Here is a 20,159-nt window from a genome sequence, read left to right as displayed (position 1 = left end):
AGGCAAACTGTCATTTTTTTGGGTTTGTATATAAAAATAAAATGGTGTAGGGTTTATTTATAGTTTTAATGCTAAAAATGGGTATTTGGCTAAATATCTCTAGAAAGAAATAAACTTAGTAACAAAGAGGCAAATGCATGGCTAAACATAACTAACTCGTGAATTTTTCAATCATAGATCTTCACGCACTTGATAAAATGAAAATGAACAAGGAATCAATTAATCCACAAGGTCATAAAACGCAGTGTGGCATGAAAACCAACATTAATACTAATTAATATTCACTAACCATGCATGCATGCAGGCTCATAAAGACAATTAATATGGCCGCGCTTACGACCACGATCAGAGGTAAAAAGCAAATATTTAAGCAAAGGATAGGGGGATGGCAATAAGTCGAATCGGGGTGGGTATATCATTCCCATCCCCATCCCTATTAAGCTTTTTTACCCCATCCTCATCTTCATACCTTCAATATTCATATAAAACTACTTTGTCGAAAAATAAATAATAATAATAGAATTAGGGCAAGATAATGAATATATATGTAGAAGACACTATATGAACGTTTACATATTGACTAGAACTTAACTAAATATATAAGTAGTGTGGCTTAAGATTCATATAAATTATATAATATATAATAAAATAATAAATAATAAAAAAAATTGTTGGCACAATCACTTTAATATCATATATATATTCTAAATGGGGAGGGTTCGGGTCGGGAATTAAAATACCATTCCCATCCCTCCTCGAACACCATACCCATAAAATTCCTCGTACCCATCCCCATACCCTTTTTTTTTTATCCTTCATACCTGACCCATTAGGGTTGTTGGTGCTAAACTAAATAGATAGAAATAGCAGTAACTTACAGGAGGTGATGTGGACAGTCTAAAGACTGATTGGGCCTTCGATATGAGATGTTGGATCTGGGTCAAGGAGAAAAACAACAAATGAGGTCTAGAACATCGGTGTGGTATCAGCCGAAGACCCTCTGATACTAAAGTAAGTTTCTTTAAGAGCTTTACTATTAATAATGCACGAGCATAAGAGTCAAGTCGAAAGTCTTACCCTGTGTCTAGGGCAAGGGGCTTTATTTTATAGAGAGTGCATGGTGTGCTCTTAGTATTTAGTTTCAATGTGGGACTCGTGGGAGTGCCTTCTGAGGTCGACACGAATCCGTAAATATCTAAGCGGGGCATTCGAGGTTGTCCCGCATAATCGGCAAGGCATGCTGAACGCATGCTTGAGAGTCGTTCGATAGCTGGTATAGATAGTCTGTTTAATGGGGCGCTCGAGAGAGCTCGTCGATTGAAGGACTTGACGATTGAATTGGCGGTGGATGCCGATTCGTACTTAAATGATCTACCAGTGTGAGCCGCAGGGTTGACCTTAGCTTTGTCCTTTGTACACGTGTCATGATATGAGTGGAGGGTCAGATATGGTATAAACAAGGGTCGAATCCCCGCGAAGACCCTTATCCGCGGGGAAAATTGCCATCCCTAGCAAAGGAGGAGGAGCAGGGAGGAGAAGGACAAATCACAAGTAGTAGGGCAAAAGCAAATATTTAAGCAAAGGAAGGGGAACAAGAAGGAGGAGGACAAGTCACAAGTAGCAGGGCATAGCAGTGAATCGGAAATCGGAAAAATCAAGAAGGATGGGAACCTGGGAGATGGGAATAGTCATAAGCGTGTTCATGTTTCTGGTGTTGTTGGCCTTTATGATTATGTTTATACATTATATCTTGCCAAGAATTCGTAACTAAATGAGGGGCTTTATACTCTTGTAATAATTTGATTATTTGACACTACTTTATATTTATCTATCACCTACAGATAGTTCTTCCCAAGATTTGTTTCGATTCACATTGTTTACTTTTTTTTTCTACGGGTAATTTTAACGTTAGAGCATCATGTTATACTCCACTCATGTTATAAGCCAACTAGTGCTTTTTGTTAATGAAGCAGATGATGCGTGCCAAGGGAGGAGGTTGGAGTTTTTTATTTTTATTTTTTGAAGTCAACTATTACTTACTTTTATTTTATTTTTCGTAAATCAAAAATTAAAACTGGTTGTTGTATATTTAGTAAGCAATAATTGAAGGCATCAGCCAAATTGTGAAGTTGTGAGAGTGAGAATATGAATATGAATTGGGAGGACGTGAGGAGGTGGAAGTGGGACTCCCCGAAGAAAAGCTGCAAAGCAAAGGGGATTACCGGGAAGGAGGACACTCTCAGCTCAATGTGTCAGAAGCCCATTTGCAGAAAAGTTGCAAAACGACACCAAAACCATCACTGTACTCTGCTCCCTCCCCGTGGATCTCTCAGACTACTAGAATCTCTGGTGACATATGAGGGAAAAAAAAGTTGGCCCATCACGTGGGGTTTTTCTATTTTACATTAAAAAAATATAGTAAAAGTAATTTCATGTAATTTTACAGTGTGAAGATTTGGAGTAACTATAGCGTGACATCGTAGTAATACGGCTATGTGGTATGACTTGTCTTAGTGTTATAAGCGCCGGAAACTTTTTCATTCACCCATATGATAATTTCTCAAAGAGTTGGTCTGTATTTTGGTGTCTGCTAATAATGCGATAATTAAGCAAGAATAAGATGCGCCAATCTCGTTGCACGGTGTGTTTTATCTTTGGAATATTAGACCATTGGAGCATTGGGGTCTGTTTAATTTGTTCTTCTTGAGCAACGTGCCTGTGCGATGCCGGAGAAGGCAAAAGATAGATTTTTTAAACCTCAAAAGAAAAAGACTGCAAAAAAAGGCTATCTATATCTAAGTGGTACCATGATGTCCTACTTTTGCTTAATCTATTGCTTAATATATGTTAAAAGAACCATAATATTTCAAATTTCCAGTAACTTTTAACCTCCAAACAAAGAAATCTGAATAAACAAATGCAGAGGCCTTGGACATGATATCATGTTAGCTGAATAAACAAATGAAGAGGCCAACCAGCAAGCCCAGTCAGCAACCCATAATCACAACACATGCTCTAGCAGATGTCAAAACACAACCAAGCCAATCCAGCTATTTTGAATTCAAAATGCTGCTACTTTTTTCTTTCTTTCTTGGATTTGGAGTGATATGGGCACCTTTGTCTCTTCAGCCAATGTGGCCCCTTTTATACAAGCAAAGACTTTGCTTACAATTGAATTATATCTATGTCCATACAAGGAAGGAGATTATTTCTGAAGCAACAGCTATTCTCTACTTTCTTTTTCTGCCATATATTTCAAAATCCACCACAAATTTTGCTTTTCCCACCCAATAGTTATATTATGTTATTCAAAGAACATCACTTGATTAGCTAATTTATAGTTTACCACAATAGTTTTTAGACTGCAGATGCTAAACACAAACACTAATTAGCCTATCCCACTAATGTCTTGAGGCCTGCAAGTCTGCAGCAACTTTTGCCTAGGCAGGACCTAGGCAGGCAAAGCTTTCTGTACCAAGCAAAGTCAGCTGATAGAAAAAGACCAAAACATCAATATCAGATCATTTAATCCAGCTTATTATATTTGTTTTCCATCGTCACGCACTCGGCATTGGGTTTATTGAACCTGAGAAAACGAAAAGATTCCAAATTCTGAAAAACCAGAAAACCGAGACTTGAACTGAGAGGTAGCTTTCAAGCTTTCGACAACTGCTACAGATTGCGTTTTTCTTTCTGTCTGGGTAGGTTAATTTTTTTTTTGTTATCTTTGTTTGTCTTGCCCTTTTCAACTTCCTCGACTTTCTTCTCGACCTGATTGTCTTCTGCTTATTTCTCTCTTTCAAAGACTCGGTCTTTTGCCTCCAAATCTATCCCCTTTATTAACAGTGTCTTTTTCTGTGTTTGTTTGTTATTATAATACTTTGATTTTGCTGGGTTTTGTTGTTCGGTAAGGCCTATGCTGCTTTGGGGATCTACATTGTTTCTTTGTGTTTTTTGACCATTGTTTAATCCGTACAACTCATTACGTATTTCCGTTGTTGCTTGCGTTGATTTTGTTTCTTCAATAATAGCAGCAAACTGGATGTTGGCTTAATGATAATGACATGTTTGTACAACTCATTTCTAGGCGGACACACATGAAACAAATCACAAAGAAGTGATTTTGTTGCCTCAGATTTTCTGGGTGAAATCATAACTATCCAAGTTCATCTTTGGACAAGATGCTGTGTGCTTGTTCAGGAGAGCAATTCAAATTCGAAGAGCCAGAGCCACCTCACTCGCCGGAGTCACTTGCCACGAGGGACTTTTCGGCCAGTGGTCTTTCGTCGAGGACCGGAGACTGGGAGTCAAAATTTGAAGACATCCAAGTAGATGAAGCTGAATCCACTCTAAAAGAAGCTCTATCTTTGAACTATGAGGTGGGTCTTCTTGTTTTCTGAAGTAAATTTGATTACATGAAACTAGCTTGTTCATACAACTGGCCTCTTTGTTCTACAAATTTTGATATATCCCTTCTGAATGAGCTTCAGGAAGCCAGGGCCTTGCTGGGGAGGCTTGAATTCCAAAGAGGGAATTTTGATGCTGCTCTTCAGGTGTTTCAAGGTATTGACATTAGAAGTTTAACTCCAAGGATGGCCAAGGCCATTGTTGAGAGAATTAGGCAGAAAAAACCACGTCCTAAAGGCGATCACGTGCTTCCCAATGTCATGTCTATGCACTCTGTGAGCCTACTTATTGAAGCAATATTACTTAAGGCAAGATCACTGGGGGAACTTGGAAGATTTATAGGTATTGCATACTCTTTCATGGTTGCTTATGTGTTCCTTTCATAATTGATGGGAAGTTTTTTTTGATTTGGAGCATAATTCAGCTTTTGATTGAGATTGGTAGATGGCATTGGGCATCAAATTCTCCAGTAAATTAGATTGCATTGAGATTGGCATATTGATTTCTTTTTATGGTATTGATTAGTTTGGAAGTTCTCATACTTTCTTATTTATCAGAGGCTGCAAAGGAGTGCAAAGTTATTCTTGATACAGTTGAGTTGGCACTACCTAATGGAATGCTTGATGACATCTGTGAGGACTGCAAATTGCAGGACATGTTTCACAAAGCACTAGAGTTGCTCCCCAGTTTATGGATAAAGGCAGGCTATCTTGACGAAGCTATTACTGCATATCGCCGGGCTCTAGTCAAGCCATGGAATTTGGAACCTAAGAGGTTGGCTAATGTTCAGAAAAACTTAGCTTGCACGTTACTCTATGGTGGTGTTGAAGCAAGCCTTCCTCCTCAGTTACAAATATGGGGCACAACTATGCCCAAAAATAATACAGAAGAAGCAATTTTGTTGTTGTTGATACTTATAAAAAAGGTGGCTTTGCGCGAGATAAAGTGGGATCCAGAAATTATGGATCATCTGACTTATGCACTTTCTGTTACCGGATTGTTTGAATTATTAGCAGATCATGTGGAGCAAGCACTTCCGGGATTATATAGACGAGCTGAGAGATGGTACTTTCTTGCTCTTTGTTATAGTGCCTGTGGACAAAATGAAGTAGCTTTGAACCTTTTGAAAAAGGTTGCTGGCTGTTCAGAAGGAAAGAACAAGCCCCACTTCTCCTCTTTTCTCTTGGGAGCAAAATTGTGTTCCCAAGATCCAATTCATGCTCGTGAAGGGATAGCATTTTCGCGTAAAGCCATTGACTTGGTAAATCATCAATGTGAGCATTTCATGGGTCAAGTTCATAAATTTCTTGGTGTTTGCTATGGCGGTGCAGCAAGAGCTTCTGTATTGGATTCTGAAAGAATGTTTTTTCAAAGAGAGTCTCTGAACTCTCTAAACCATGCTGTTCGTAATGAGGAGGAGGATCCTGAGGTGATGTTTAGTCTTGGCCTGGAAAATGCAGTGCAGAGGAATCTGGATGCAGCTTTCAATAATGCAATGAAGTACTCCGATATGATGGCTGGTAGCTCAGGACAAGGTTGGAAGCTATTAGCCCTTGTAGTTTCTGCAGAGCAGCGCTTCAAGGACGCTGAAACCATAGTTGAATTTGCTTTGGACGAAGCCGGAAGAGTGGATCAGTTAGAACTGCTCAGATTGAAAGCTGTGCTACAAGTTGCTCAGGAACATCCCAAGCAAGCTATAGAAACCTACAGAATATTGCTAACTCTTGTTCAAGCACAGAGGGATCTACAAGCTAAAAACTCTGAGCAAGAGCCAACCTTCCATTCTGAGGTTTGCATTCCTTAACGAGTAAAATCACTTTTCGAAGTCACTACGTTTTTGCCCTTTCTCTGTTAAACCTTCTAGTCTTTCCGCTGCAGGAATTTGTGGGAAGAAATTTGGAGAAGGAAGCCTGGCGGGACTTGGCAAACATTTATACAAAACTTGGTTTGTGGACTGACGCAGAAATATGTGTCAACAAAGCCAAGTTGATTGAATTTTATTCTGCCCATAGTTGGCATACCACAGGTTGGATTTTCCCTCCATTTTATTGTCGTTCAAATGTTAAGATACGATAAATGATTGTGTATGAGCATGAGAAACAAATTCTTGAGAGCTTATATTGCTTATATTACTTCAATTCATATCCAATCATCTAATGCCCCTCACTCATTTGCAGGTATGTTGTTTGAAGCTCAATCACAATACAGGGAAGCCCTAATTTCATTCTCAGTCTCATTGTCAATAGAGCCAGATTATGTTCCAAGCATTGTTTCTACTGCAGAAGTATTGATGAAACTTGGTAGCCAATCGCTCCCTATAGCTAGAAGCTTTTTAATGAATGCGCTACGATTAGAACCGACGAACCATGAGGCATGGTTGAACCTGGGATTGATTTCGAAAAGAGAAGGCTCCTTACAACAAGCAGCAGACTTTTTTCAAGCTGCACATGAGCTTCAGCTGTCAGCCCCAGTTCAAAGTTTTGTGTAATAATTTTGTGGCTTCCCACTTATTCTCAAGTATACACTGTCAGCTCCAATATAAAGAGAAGGCTCCTTTGAGAATAATAGACTTTGTACGTATAGGAGGATGGTTATTGCTTGTTCCACTGATAAATTGTAGTCGAAATTATGTCACTAGATGGAGCAACTATAAGCAAAACTAAAATTTGTTGCACAGAGAAATGAATGGCCAGATTTCATTATTAGAAGATGCACCAAAGCAAGAATTTTGCAATTGTTATTGTTCTCCTGACATTCCATATACACAATAAATGACAGAGTGAATGTTGATTGATAAACAAAGTTTGCTTTGGAGATCTGGAGTATTTGTAATAGGCAGAAGAGGAATTGGCAGTCCAAACATGGTTGTATCTGTATAAACACTGCAGAGAAAACAAACGTAAAATGTGGGAACAACAAAAACAAAAATGTCGAATCTGTTTATAAAAAAGAAAGAAAAAAACTGTTGCTGCATGACTGCAGGTGTGAACTTCTTGAATGTGATAGCTATAACACTATCTTTCTTGCTTAAGAAATTCTTAGACAAAAAGAAAATCCTGTCTATCAGAATTAATATTCACCCTGTTACATAGACGTTCTTTACCACTTTATCTTTTCTAAAGTCCCATATATCAAAGATAATACGCCCAAAACGGACGGACATATAGCCTACAATGATGTGTGTCATATGAAACTTATTTTCACCCATAAGTTGAAACCATCACAGGATGATAACTCACAGAAAACTCATTTTACAGGGTATATCCCGTTCATAGACTTACAATTGGAAGTTGTTGGAGAGACGAACGCTCTGCCTCAACCCATCGACCACTGCATCCACAACACAAACAAATAGTCAAACATATGAACTATCTGATTTCAACAAACATGCACATCACACTTTGGTATCAAGAGTGTAAGGGTCGCAAAAAAATTTGAAACCCAGCACATCATAAGAATAAGATTCATCATAGAATGACATCATAGGTCATATTTTCTCAGCATCATATAAAATTAGCATAAAAGCAACAGAGATTGGCATTTAAACCACTAAAACCTACAGGACAGTCCTATGATATTATTGAAGATGTTGACAGTGTAGCTCAGATACATCAGCATCAATTTTCCAACAAAAAACTTGGAAATTCAGTACTCAAACCTTTAATACTGGTTCGCCTTTGTTAGCGCTGGCAGCTTGCTTTGCAACCGCCTGTTGCTGTGCACGTGCAGCTCTTCCTGCTGCAGACTTTTCGAATTCTTCTTGCCTGCAATTGTGGTTGCATTATATAAGTACATTCAAATAATTAACAAACCATTATGTGGGTACATAAGTAAAGTCTCCATGGAGTTGCCATATAATCCTAGCAAACACACGTTTTAATTTTATTATTATTACAAACAAAGCCAAATCCTGCAGGCAGAAATATCCTATGGCGTTGAAAATTGCTTAAATACAGAGGCAATTTTATGTGTTTACAAAAAGTTAAATCCGTTTCATAAACCACTTTTTGTTTCCTTTTTCCGTCATCACTTTCATCTAATTTTTCCCTATCCATGATGAAATTAAACGAAAAACATATACTTTATGAAAGGAAAATTATTAACCGATCCAAAAATCACATCTTTACGTAAGTTCGGTTGCAACTAGATGTCAATTGACGATGCCCAAACGAATTCAGATATCCAAATTTCGCAAATGAAAACGATCGATTGAGAAAATCTATATATACCTTCTCTGGGCCGCTTCGGCAGCTTTGGCAAGAGCTTCCGCGGAGGCTATTCTGTCTTCTTCTTTTCTCTGTGCATTGTTGCCTCCATCGAAACAACACAGCAGCCCCATCTCTCTCTTCTCAATCTGAGACTTTTGCTTCGATTGACTTCTTATACAGTTTCTGTTTTTTGGTAATTACACGTTGCGATGTCCGGATCGATTGCCGCGTGCCACGTCATAAAGTGAGAGCATCTTGTCATCTTGCCAAACGACGTCGTGGTATATCTATGATAGATTAAATAAGCTAAACGCGGCGATTCATTGGTTTTGCCTTCTTCTTGAGAGACTCTGCGGAAGCTATTGGCTTCTTCTGAAACCTAATTTGCAGAGATGACGACCAAACCGTTGGATTCACTACAGCCTACTGAAACTCTAGAGATAGAGAATGGACTGTCGCTGGTGCCACGCGTTAGGCTCAATCTCACAGTGTACTCGTCGAGCCAAGTTGTGACCAAACCCATTGATGAGTGGAAGATGAAGCAGACGCTCATAGACTTCCTAAAGAACTCGCTTTCTGTCTCCATCACCGTCCCTGAAGATGACCTCCAGATCAGACGGCTCAAGGACCTCAAGAAGCGCAAGCGCGACGATCCTGTAGCTTTCGGTACACTGTTCATTCGTGACCTGGGGTTTCTGAACAAGACCAGTAAGAGAAACGATGGCGAGGAAGAAGAAAAGGACGTAAAGGAGTTGGAGAAGAAGTTCCTGGACTGGAGAAAGTACATTGTTGAGAAAATGGATGGGATTGAGCTCAATATCGAAGGGGTCAAGTACAAGCTAAACGTCGACGTTCCGGAGTCTGATAATTTTGAGGCCATGAAGAAAGCTTGGGAGGAGTTTTACGCTTTTGGAAGTCGGGGTTTGTAATGATTTTTATCGGCTCAGAGCCTCAGGTTCAGCTTTGAATTTCGATGGAGTTCAATTTAAGTGAATTTGGTTCGATAAAGTTTGGTTCCTTTTGCAGGGCTTTCGAGGAGTGGGAGGCAAGAGCCTGATACCATAATACTGAGGGGTGCGCCGTCACGCTGGTTTGCAGAGCCCCGGGTTTCTTCGAAGCCTTCAATGCTGGTTACCCATACCATCTTTTCTACATTTGGGAAGATAAGGCATGCCAACGTCTTTGTTCTCCAACTCTATTTCTTATTGTTTTATAGAAATCCTGATGTGTATGAATCATATGTAATTTTTGAACACTAGCTTTTCATCAACTGTACTTTAGTTCTAAACGTTTGCCTAAACACTAATGTTTTGATTGAGCTAAAAAAGGTACTTAACAAAAGAAAAAGAACAGCAAACATGCGAAGCTATATTGCAATCTTCAAGTTTTTTCTCGTTGTCTTTGTTATTGCATTAACGTTATAATGTGCTTTGATTGCCCATTTGAGAATAGCTCATATGTGTATCCTCACTAGTGTCCATGGCGTAATGGCCTTAGCTAATCATATATCATTCCTGTTGCTGCCCCTTTTAAATTACAATCTTTAGGAATCTTAATGTTGCTGAGGACGATGGTCTAGGTAAGGATGCGAACGAAGATGGTGGGGACTTAATTTCAGGTCTCCATTGTAAGATTGTGGTTCAGTTCGAGAAATACCAGGACTTCTATAATACTTTCAAGGTGTTATGTGGCCGCTCATTCCAGAAGGTAAGCGGTTGTTTTTTCTCGTTATACAGTTCTTATAATTTTGTTAGGAGTGATATAAAGAGTGTTGGCAATCAAGCTTGTCAAAATGCTAGATTTCAAGCATTGAGATATGATGCTAAAAGAACCTGTAGTGGAATTTATGTTTGGACTTGGTAATCTGAATTTTTTTTTTTCTTGGTGGTAACTAAACGTTCCTTTCTGTGGAGCAGCAAGGATCTCAATTGAGGGCTGATTATGAGGTTACGTGGGACAAGGATGGATTTTTCCGATTCTCAAGAAATCAACCACATGAAAATAGTAGCAGGATACGGGAAACAGCAACAACACATCACAGAAGTGAAGCTCCAAGGCATCGGCAACACATCTCTCAATTCAGTTCCAACCAAGCTCCCCGCAAGAGGTTTAAGGTTAGAAACTAAATGCAAAAATAAACAAGTAAAACAGTTGGGAGCTTTCTATGTTTCCCAGATGGGTCCAGCTATAATTGGTCCACTGGCCGAACTCAAAGCAACTAGCAAATCTTATGTTTATATGGTTACCATTTATTTACCAAAAAGGAAACTTCACCTTTCTACAAGCCTTTTTGGTGTTCTCTCCAATGGTGACATAAATGTTTCTGTTTGAATACAGGAATAGGGCAGTTGATCTGAAAATTCCTTCTGGAGCTGGGAGTTTGAAGTGTTTGAATATGGTATGAGTCATCGTATGACAGAAAAGACTATAGTCTTGAACTCTCTTATAGCCTTGCACAACATCACAGCAGCACTTTATTTTTTCAGAGTTGTTAAATCGTACATTCAAGTGGGGCTTTTCAACCGTGAAAAAAAGAAATGTTTGCTATTTGCTTCATCATCCCTTTTTTCCCCTAGCGGTTTGTAATGTATCCTTGGTCTTGGGTGTAAGAATTTGAGGGCTTGAATAGTAAGAAATTGAGTAGAGAAGACTATGTTGGTCGATTTGATTTGAATAGTAAGAGATTTGTAAGAACCCGATAAGAGTTTATAATGTTGTCAAGTCTTTATATGTTAAGAACCCCGATAGGAGTTCATATTGTTATTTCATTCTCGCATCATATCTTAACACAAATAACAGTCACGTTTTAATTATTCTGAGCTTTTCTTCTTCGGTTTTGTCATTCAATGAATATGTTTGACTGGTAAAGGAAATTTTGAATTCATGTGTTTCTTGTTTCTGCATTCTAATTATGAATTTTCAATTAGAAAAAGGTGAAATATCTAGTAAGCCCAGTCCACAAAAGTAATGGACAGAACATAGATAGATCAGGACTCTCCATCCTGCTTATCATACACTGTGGCTCACCTGTATCATGTAAATGGATGAGAAACAAAAATGGCATGACAGTTTTCGGCACGTTAATCTTATTTTTCCCTCTCCATTATTAAATTAAAACGAAAAACACAAAATTTATTAAAGGACAATTATTAACCAATCCAAAATCAAATCTATATATACCTTCTCAGTGCATTGTTGCCTCTATCGCAGCCCCATCTCCCTCTCCCTTCTCAATCTGTGACTTTTGCCTTTTTTGGCAATTACACGTTGTGGCACCTGGCCAGCCATGCCAAACGCCGTCGTGGCACCTCTTTGACAGAGTGAATAAGCAAAATGCCGCGTTTCATTGGTGCTTTCTTCTGGAGAGACTCTGCTGAAGCTCTTGCCTTCTTAAAAAATGATTGAAAGTTAGTATGAATCCACCACTTTCATAAATTAGGTCACTGTTCATTTGGAATGAACTCACTTTAAAGGTGAGACAGAGTAAAGTAGTACTTGTTGCTAGTGAGAGCAATTCCACTGCAACAATTGTGCAGCACATTATAGACTCACCTTTAAAGTAAGTTCATTATAAACTCTCACTAGCAACAAGTACTAATTTACTCTGTCTCACCTTTAAAGTGAGTTCATTCTAAATGAACAGTGACCTAATTTACGAAAGTGGTTTATCAGTAAAGAGGATTCATGCTAACTTTCAATCATTTTTAAAGAATGCAAAAGCAGGAAGGCAAGAGCTGAGAGCCAATCAATAGGTCCTATCTTGAATTCTTGCGCTTGAGAAGGTGCATATTGCCATATAATTTTGAGATTGTTGCTACATCCCTTCGCTGTCTGGAGGTGATTGACTGTTTCAACGAATGGGATGTTACGATTTCTGCACTGAAACTCACTGTTGTTGAACATCGCGGCCATCTCAAATTCAATGATGTCCTCAATTGACAAAGATATTATTCTGCACATGGAAAGAGCACATGATACCTCCTTTAATTTCACACTTAACTGGTTTGCTTAGCTTGAAAATCTCACCCTGCACATGTTTCATGGACAAGTAAGCTATATAAGTAAATATTAATTACTATATAGAATGTAATTAACCTCAACTTATACATCTTTCTTATGATGTGTCTGAATTTGCAAATGACAAGATTGCAGGAAAACATAGCGCCACTTGGGCATCTTAAGCAATCGGAGTTGTGCTTAGATGTACCTGATGAATATTTTGGATACTCAGATCTGTTGTGGGTTGTCCTCTTTCTGAAGGCTTCTGCTCTTTTGCAGAAACTTACATATAGGGCGAGTCTGCATATTTAAACATAAATCTTGGGTCTAATTACCCAATTATTGTTTTTTTTTTAAGTACAAGCGATAATTTAAACTATAAGGGAGGGGAATTTCTCACGCACACACATACAACTATGATGCCGTGAGGATTCGAATATGAGATCTCTAGTCTGCAAGTCAAGGCCCTTTTCTACTGGGCTAGACTCCATTGCCAAGTCTTTATAGCCCAAGAAAATGAAAATGCCCAACCGACATGTCGTTGCGTTTATAACAGCCTTCAAAGCCAAACCCTAAAATTTTGCTCATAATAACTCAGAAAGTTTTCCCTTTCCTCGCAAAGCATCGCGTGTTTCGATCTGGAATTGGATCAATCTCCAACGATGGCTTGTGTGTCGGCTGTTTCGGGTTTTAGAGAAGATGGGTCTGAGGATGAGAAGGAAGTACTTGAGATTGAGGTCAATGAGGTCCTTTGGCGTCGGTTGAAAAGGTATTCTGTTAGTCAATTAACAGTTGTTAATTTCTTTCTACAGTTGGTTAATTAGGGTTTAGGGTTTACGATTTAGGCATGGTGACCTGACTAGTGTAATTAATTATTTAATGACAATTGGCGTAATGATATGCCTTTACTTAATAGTATATTGGTTTTTTTACGCGGTAATAATCAACATGTACCTTAATTTAGTCATATCAAACTGCACTCAGGGAGGAGCGTAGAGAAGGAAACACTTTGCCACAGGCTGGTGAGAGGAAGAAGGAGGATGCTACTGGGAAAACTGGTGAGAGGAAGAAGAAGGAGGATGCTACTGGGAAAACTGGTGAGAGGAAGAAGGAGGATGCTGCTGGAAAAACTCTCTATTCACTACCAGCTTCCCGATCTACAATGCGAAGATAGAATTCATTCAGTCAACTGAAGATGGTCCTGCCGCGTCGTAAGTGTTCAACTTCACAGGCTTTGTATGGCCCCATTTTTATGTCCTCATCACTGAATTTTTTGTTACTTGGAGTGGTCTTGGGTGTAAGTTTTTTGAGTGCTTGAGTAGTAAGATATTTTGCTGTGTTGGTTGCTTTGATTTGGTTAGCATAGCAGGTGGGAGAATCAGAGATTTGTAAGGGCTAGAGGCAAGGATGATTTCCAAAATTCATTATTATGTGCTGTAATATCATTGATGGTGCAAAAAAAAAAAATATGTAAAAAAATTACTTTCTATAATTTATAATGTTGTCATGTTGTTTCATTCTCACATCATATCTTAACACAAATATAAAGTCGCTAAAAGATTACACCATTGGAAACCAACATAAACATCCAAAAGACAGCCCCATATACACTTATGACCACAATACTTTTCTTCTTTGTGCTGACTTGAATGAAACTGTGTTTTGGAGTTGTGATCAAAGTTTATTTTCTTATTTTGAATTTGATAGAACACCATCATCCAAACCCAAAACAAATTTGTGTACTCTTTTGGACTTTTCGGTTCATAATAATGCTGTGTATTCTTCCAAATAATTCTTCTTCTTTGGTTTTGGGTAGAGAGGCCGGGAAATAGTTCGTGAAAAGCTTCGAGACAGTTCCTGCCAGTCCAAAACTCGCAAGTGAAGACCCACTTTTTCCACTTGGTTGGTACCATGGGATGTGGCATGCTTATTGAAGCATAAGTTGGGTGTTTGACTTTAGACTACTGCTTATAATTAAGGCCAGTGTTGCTAAATTTAATTTACTGTGCTTTCTTTAGACTACTGCTTAAATAAAGAAGCCTGTTTACATGCAAGAATGAATCAGGTGAGATTGATTCTAATGTTTCTTGGTTACAAGGGGAATGAATTTCAAGGGAACTACAAGCTGAGAGGCCATTTGGGATTTCTCATGTTATAATCAAATTCTTGGCTAGGCTTTGACAAAATTGGAATTGAGCATGTTACTTGCCCAACAACACACATTAGTGATTCATAGGAAATTAATTAGCACAACACTCTCTGGAAAAATTATTAAATACATAATACTTTAATGGGTTTGGTTGGGTCGGCTTTAGTTCCAACCCTGTAACCCAATTCAATATATAGCGATTTTTTTTTTCTTAGACCCAATACCAACTCATTATTAGGCTAACCCAACTTAACTCAAATTTTTTGTGATTGAGTTGGGTGATTTGGTCGGGTTTGGTTAACTCAAAATTAAACTTAGTTTTTAAGTTTTGGTTCCAATTTGTAACCCAACATGTACATAGTGGTTTATGATTTTTTGAACCCAATACCCACTTATTTTTAGGCCAACCCCATATGATTAGGTCGACAGGTTTGATCAAGTTGACGCGAAATTGTGCCCAGCTCTAACATATTATGTCCTCGACCGTTTACAACCAAATATCAACTTTGCTTGCAAGGAGAAATTTTAAGGACCACAAAACTGCATTTCTCATCACTTTAGGCTTTCACCTGATTATGTGCAATCCGGTTCAATATAATTTCATAATCCGGTCTAATGGAATTTCATAATCCGGTCCAATGTAATTTTGACTAGAAATATGAATTCAATCCAGTTAACTAACTAAACCCACCAAAGAGGCCCTAGGTTTCGTAGTCGGCAAGCAAACATATCCCAAACCCGATGTTTAAAGGACTTGAAACAAATTATCCAGACCCAAAAAAAAAGGACTAAAACAAATTCAAAATCTCCTAAACTCGCTCGGTAAGTCGGCAAATTTAATCCTGAACCCAATATGTAAAGGACTAAAACTAAAACAAAATCTCCCAAACTCACTAGGTTTGGTTGAGAGCAGGCAAATATACCAAATAGGTAAAGGACTAAATCATCTATAAAAAGCCTTGAATCAGGGTTCCAAAATCGTAAGTTGAGTTCTGCTCATAACTCAAAATTTCCCAATTTTCTATTTCTAGTTTATAGCAAACCATCGTACGTGACCTTTTCTTTTTCGAATCGATCAATCTCCAGTCAACAAGTATGGCTGCTGCCACGGAAGATGTTTTCATGAAGCTCAACCACCTTTCTTTGCTCTCCAAGGTAGTTTCAGAGCTCGAAACTCATACAGGGTTGGGTGACGTTGTTCTTGTAGAGTTCATTACTGACTTGGGACGAAGTTGCGAGACTGTCGACGAGTTCAATTCCAAATTGCAGGAAAACGGTGCCCAGATGGCGGATTACTTTGTCCGTACACTCTTCACCATCATTCACGCAATTCGTCTTCCGAAGCCTCTGAAGCCTGAGAAGGTCTCGAAGAACGACAGAGTCTTTGAGCCCGTGAAGGAAAATGGAAATTGCAGAGAAGAAGATGAAGAAGATAAACGTGGAGACATGGGGGATATATATAGAGATAGTGAACGAGACAGACATGAGAGGCGTAGAAGTGATGAAGACAGGGATATAAGGCATGTGGATTTAGGCAATAAACGTAACAGAGATGGGTGTGAATTGTATACTGTTCATAAGGGTAGGGTGGCGAGAGTGATGGACAATGGTTGCTTTGTTCAGTTGAATGATCAGGGAGGGAGGGAGGGTTTGGTTCATGTTTCGCAGATTTCGAATCGGAGAATTCGTAATGCCAAGGATGTGTGTTGGCTGTTCGCAAATCTCAAGGCCTGGTACTCCAGGCCGAGGGGATATGCGTCAACACGTGGCGTCCTTCTTTTGGATGCCGTGCGGTTGTGCGTGGGCGTGCCAGCACGGTCAACCGTGCGTTTGAGAGAGTGATGTGTTTGGGTAAATGGTTAAATGGTGCGCCTATTCGAGTTTGACTGCTAACCAAACGATTGTGGCCGAGAGAGGAACTGATCTCGGCCGTCAGGTTCACGACCTGAGCTACAAGGCCGTTTAGTGGTGGTGTTGATGGTGGGTTTTGGGTGGTGCTCCGGCGCGTTGCTCAGAGAGCGACGGTCGTGTGATATATGGGGTGGATGAGTGGAGTAACAAAGATGGTGCTCCGGCGCCTTGAAGGTCAAGGGTCGTATGATATATTGATGAACGGATTTTCCTTACAATCTATCACTACTCTTAGGAAAGCAAGTAAAGGTATTGAAAGTGCATTACAACAATGTAAATGACAGGAAAATATAATTTACTCCGTGGGAGGCTTGTGTTTGGTGTTGAACCCTTTGAACGTAGTTTGAGCTTGATATTTATAGGAAGAGCTCTGGAGGAGTAATCGAGGCTGAAAATCTGCATGGTGGAGCCTGATCATAGCAAGTGGGTAGTCAAATCGGCATTTGGGATTGTGAAGCATGGTGGTGTGACCCCATAAATCCTGGTAAATCTCGGCCGCCGCCATGATCGTGGGTTCTGCACCCTTGGCCGTGGAGACGCATTTATTGCTCTGATAGCTGGTGACCTAATCTCTCAAGCTGTGAGAATTTTTTGTGAGAATATTTGCGTCTAATCACTCTGATTCCCATCACCAAACCCTGACTTCAGTCACTTCCCATATTCCCTCGTGCATTAAATGCTTTTTCGTGGCCAGTGGGTTTGCTGCAATAAACAGAGGCATTACTTCATTAAATGAAGTGTGGGACCCTGTTGCCACGTGGCGATGTGACCTTAACATCTTCGGCCATGGCTCTTGCGTCCTTCGGCCTCGGCCGATAATACCGCGGTCTTTGCAGCTTTTCTTTTGCCCTTTAAGGAGACAAATGCCTAATGAAACGCCATGTTTCAGTTCATGGGCAGGTGCTAGGGCCGAGAGGAAGTTCTTTCGGTCATCTCTACGACCGAGATTTATTAGGCACAAACAATGTGGTGAAGAGGGATCATGAAGTTTATGTTAAGGTGGTTTCGGTTTCGGGTAGGAAGTTGAGTCTTTCGATGAGGGATGTTGATCAGCGAACTAGGAAGGATTTTCTTCCCTTGGAGAAGGAGAGCTCGGAGGGTGACGGTCTTAGGGGATTTGAACCCCTCCCATTTTACTCATCCAACACCTTAACCACCGTATCACTTATGTTCTTGTGATAATATGCGTAAATATTTATATTTATATGGGTGGTATGTTAACAATTACATGCAAAACTATTTTGGGGACTTATGCAAAACTACTCTTCACAATACACTTACTCTACACATAGAGATGATGAAGATAGTGAAAAATTTGAACCTCATAGGAACTCTATGTGGTACTAAGTCACTTATGTATCTTACCATGAAATGTATAAAGTGTAAAATATTGTAGTAAATCATTATATATAAATGATTATGGTGTGTTTAATCTTTTTTCATTAATTACTACATATTTTCTACACTCACAGTGTTTGCCAGCTCGCTGTATAATCAACTTAAATAAGTTAAATCCATCATGCAATGCATTTCCTTCTAATTTTTTGTGATAAACTAATAGATAATTGACTAAATAAACATTCTCCAAAGTTTCAATAAAAATTTCCAAGTTTTTCTTACAATTTTCGTGGTTTTTATTCAATTTTTATCGATATCGATAATATCCCGATATTTCCATCGAAATTTTCATGTTTTTGGACTACCGATATTTCCGATATCATCGATATTTTAGACATTGCCCATCAGTGGTCCACGTGATTGACCCTAGGGTTGTAGGGAAAACCTAATACAATCCAGTTCAGGGGCTGGAAGTAGCAGGAATTGAAACCATTTCGAAGAGAATGGCAGAGAATCGTTGTAGGAGAGTCGGACTTAAAGGTCCTGGAAAATGCTTCTGCCTCTATGAGTCTGTATACCATAATGCGATGCTCCCTTGTGCTTTTCCACATATCAAGAGAAGCAACCCAGTGTACACTTTACTTACATTGAAAGCTGTGGGGATTGATCCCCTGGATGATTTTATTGATGCTTCCCCACACCAAGTAGTTATGTCTTGATGTAGAACAAATGGCTGAATGGATTGAAGAAGAATTAGAGTGAAGAAGGGAAAAAGGACGCAGTGGGAATTTACAGATTTGGTGTCCGAGCTCTGATTAGGTCGCATAATACCTTCTCGAAAATGGAACAACGTCACGAGTCCAACACATTGCTTTGCTATGATATATGGTGGATTTTGGGCTTCTGATGTCGTTTGGCCTTCCAAAAGTGCATTTAAAGATTGTATTCAATTTACAGACTTTCCGTTTGTTTTCTGTTAAGTTTTCAATAACTCCCCAGGGCAGTTCAATGGATGAGAACAATGTATTTAGTCAGCCGTTATGCTTGGTTGAACTATTCTGAATTTTTATGAAATAATTCAAAGAGAATTTCTCTCTAAATTCATGGTGGATTCCAGATTATTGTTCTTCAGGGTTTTCGCTTGAAAACCTATTTGCTTGTGCTGCGTCATGTCTTTAGTGGAACTGCTCAAGGATCTAGGAGCGTTGGATGAGGAGGAGCAGCTGACCGATTTGGGCAGAAAAATGGCAAGTTTCCTCTGGATCCACCCTTATCAAGGATGTTAATTTCAAGCGTCGAGAATGGTTGCAGTGATGAGATGGTGACCATCATTGTAATGATCAAGACAAGAGATTTATGGCGGATAGGAGGAGAACAAGGAGAGGCGGATCATTTCTTGCACAGAGGGGGAGGCTTTCAGATGTTTATGGTAGTCTGTAAAGCTTGGGAAGCTTGGAAGTTATCAGTAAAATGGTGTTAAGAGAATTTTGTTTTGCCACAAGCTTTCAGGAGAGCTCAAGATTTGAGAAAGCATATCCTCAGCATCATGGAGGAGTATGTGCTTGTATTTTATCTCGTTGTGTATGTTGTGTTTTTCTGTTCTTTTTTCTTTTGGTTATTTTCTGGTTTCACTTGTGCATTTTCAGGTGTCAGCTTCCGGTGATCAGTGGAGGAAATGATTTTACAAAGATTGGCAAGGTAATAACGGTTGGCTTCTGGATCCCACGGGGTATCTAGCTTTGATTAAAGAGGATAATTGATGAGGAGAAGATACCAACAATTCATGAAACTCCTGATGTATTTTTTATATCACTATGTTATAACAGGGTCATAGATTTGCAAAGGATATAGTATATGTTTGCACCATGATTAACCGAGCATATCTAGCATCAAAATGATTAGCACCAAGGCAGACACGCCTTTTCCCCCAAAGGGACACACAGACAAATCCCTAGAAAGTGACTGACGTCATCACCTTCCAACATGCCGAAGAAAGACATTCTTCCGAAGCGACAGCCACTTGCCGAAGCTCCAAACTGCCGAACCTAATCTCCAGGGACACGTGTCACCACCACAACAATTTGCACAAAGTCCCACATCGAAACTTTGTGCATGACTCCCATTTTCACCTCCATATAAATAGGGAA

At 39.3% G+C, this 20,159-nt stretch overlaps 3 protein-coding genes, 1 long non-coding RNA gene and 1 pseudogene across 5 annotated transcripts; 4 read left to right on the top strand and 1 right to left on the bottom strand.

The window, feature by feature from the left end:
- The first annotated feature begins 3,165 nt into the window (after window positions 1-3,165).
- On the top strand, window positions 3,166-7,115 carry NPGR1 (no pollen germination related 1). The gene is made up of 6 exons (XM_021976894.2): window positions 3,166-3,701; window positions 4,088-4,379; window positions 4,491-4,749; window positions 4,965-6,196; window positions 6,286-6,433; window positions 6,585-7,115. The coding sequence occupies exons 2-6, from the start codon at window positions 4,182-4,184 to the stop codon at window positions 6,893-6,895; spliced, it is 2,148 nt and encodes a 715-aa protein (XP_021832586.1). The 5' UTR covers window positions 3,166-3,701; window positions 4,088-4,181; the 3' UTR covers window positions 6,896-7,115.
- Window positions 7,073-8,794, bottom strand: LOC110772460 (uncharacterized). Its single transcript, XM_021976898.2, has 4 exons — window positions 8,637-8,794; window positions 8,066-8,171; window positions 7,689-7,737; window positions 7,073-7,289 (listed from the first exon to the last, which is right to left on the bottom strand). The coding sequence occupies exons 1-3, from the start codon at window positions 8,744-8,746 to the stop codon at window positions 7,723-7,725; spliced, it is 231 nt and encodes a 76-aa protein (XP_021832590.1). The 5' UTR covers window positions 8,747-8,794; the 3' UTR covers window positions 7,073-7,289; window positions 7,689-7,722.
- A 137-nt stretch (window positions 8,795-8,931) lies between these two features.
- ZCW7 lies at window positions 8,932-11,383 on the top strand. The gene is made up of 5 exons (XM_021976897.2): window positions 8,932-9,536; window positions 9,642-9,783; window positions 10,163-10,322; window positions 10,532-10,729; window positions 10,953-11,383. The coding sequence occupies exons 1-5, from the start codon at window positions 9,008-9,010 to the stop codon at window positions 10,956-10,958; spliced, it is 1,035 nt and encodes a 344-aa protein (XP_021832589.1). The 5' UTR covers window positions 8,932-9,007; the 3' UTR covers window positions 10,959-11,383.
- Window positions 11,384-13,174: 1,791 nt separating this feature from the next.
- Window positions 13,175-14,728, top strand: LOC110772484 (uncharacterized). Of its 2 annotated transcripts, XR_015836622.1 has the most exons (3): window positions 13,175-13,383; window positions 13,599-13,825; window positions 14,431-14,728. It is a non-coding gene; the product is annotated as an uncharacterized LOC110772484 (long non-coding RNA). The 2 variants fall into 2 exon arrangements; XR_015836621.1 differs by lacking the exon at window positions 14,431-14,728 and having other exon boundaries at window positions 13,599-14,121.
- Window positions 14,729-18,515: 3,787 nt separating this feature from the next.
- Window positions 18,516-19,846, top strand: LOC148297965 (putative pre-mRNA-splicing factor ATP-dependent RNA helicase DEAH5; annotated as a pseudogene).
- The last annotated feature ends 313 nt before the right edge of the window (window positions 19,847-20,159 follow it).

Source organism: Prunus avium, chromosome 1 (genome assembly GCF_965620075.1).
Source record: "Prunus avium chromosome 1, drPruAviu1.hap1.1, whole genome shotgun sequence".
Classification (NCBI taxonomy): Eukaryota; Viridiplantae; Streptophyta; class Magnoliopsida; order Rosales; family Rosaceae; genus Prunus; species Prunus avium.
This window is presented reverse-complemented; position numbering and strand designations above follow the sequence as displayed.

What these genes read in the sequence shown, in the direction of transcription:
- NPGR1 (XM_021976894.2), top strand. Translation starts at nt 4,182, where the DNA reads ATGCTGTGTGCTTGTTCAGGAGAGCAATTCAAATTCGAAGAGCCAGAG. An exon ending in GGAACTTGGAAGATTTATAG is followed by an intron (nt 4,750 to 4,964) that starts GTATTGCATACT and finishes CTTATTTATCAG; the next exon opens with AGGCTGCAAAGGAGTGCAAA. An exon ending in CCATAGTTGGCATACCACAG is followed by an intron (nt 6,434 to 6,584) that starts GTTGGATTTTCC and finishes ACTCATTTGCAG; the next exon opens with GTATGTTGTTTGAAGCTCAA.
- LOC110772460 (XM_021976898.2), bottom strand. Translation starts at nt 8,746, where the DNA reads ATGGGGCTGCTGTGTTGTTTCGATGGAGGCAACAATGCACAGAGAAAA. An exon ending in GCCGAAGCGGCCCAGAGAAG is followed by an intron (nt 8,172 to 8,636) that starts GTATATATAGAT and finishes CCACAATTGCAG; the next exon opens with GCAAGAAGAATTCGAAAAGT.
- ZCW7 (XM_021976897.2), top strand. Translation starts at nt 9,008, where the DNA reads ATGACGACCAAACCGTTGGATTCACTACAGCCTACTGAAACTCTAGAG. An exon ending in TTACGCTTTTGGAAGTCGGG is followed by an intron (nt 9,537 to 9,641) that starts GTTTGTAATGAT and finishes TTCCTTTTGCAG; the next exon opens with GGCTTTCGAGGAGTGGGAGG. An exon ending in GTGGCCGCTCATTCCAGAAG is followed by an intron (nt 10,323 to 10,531) that starts GTAAGCGGTTGT and finishes TCTGTGGAGCAG; the next exon opens with CAAGGATCTCAATTGAGGGC.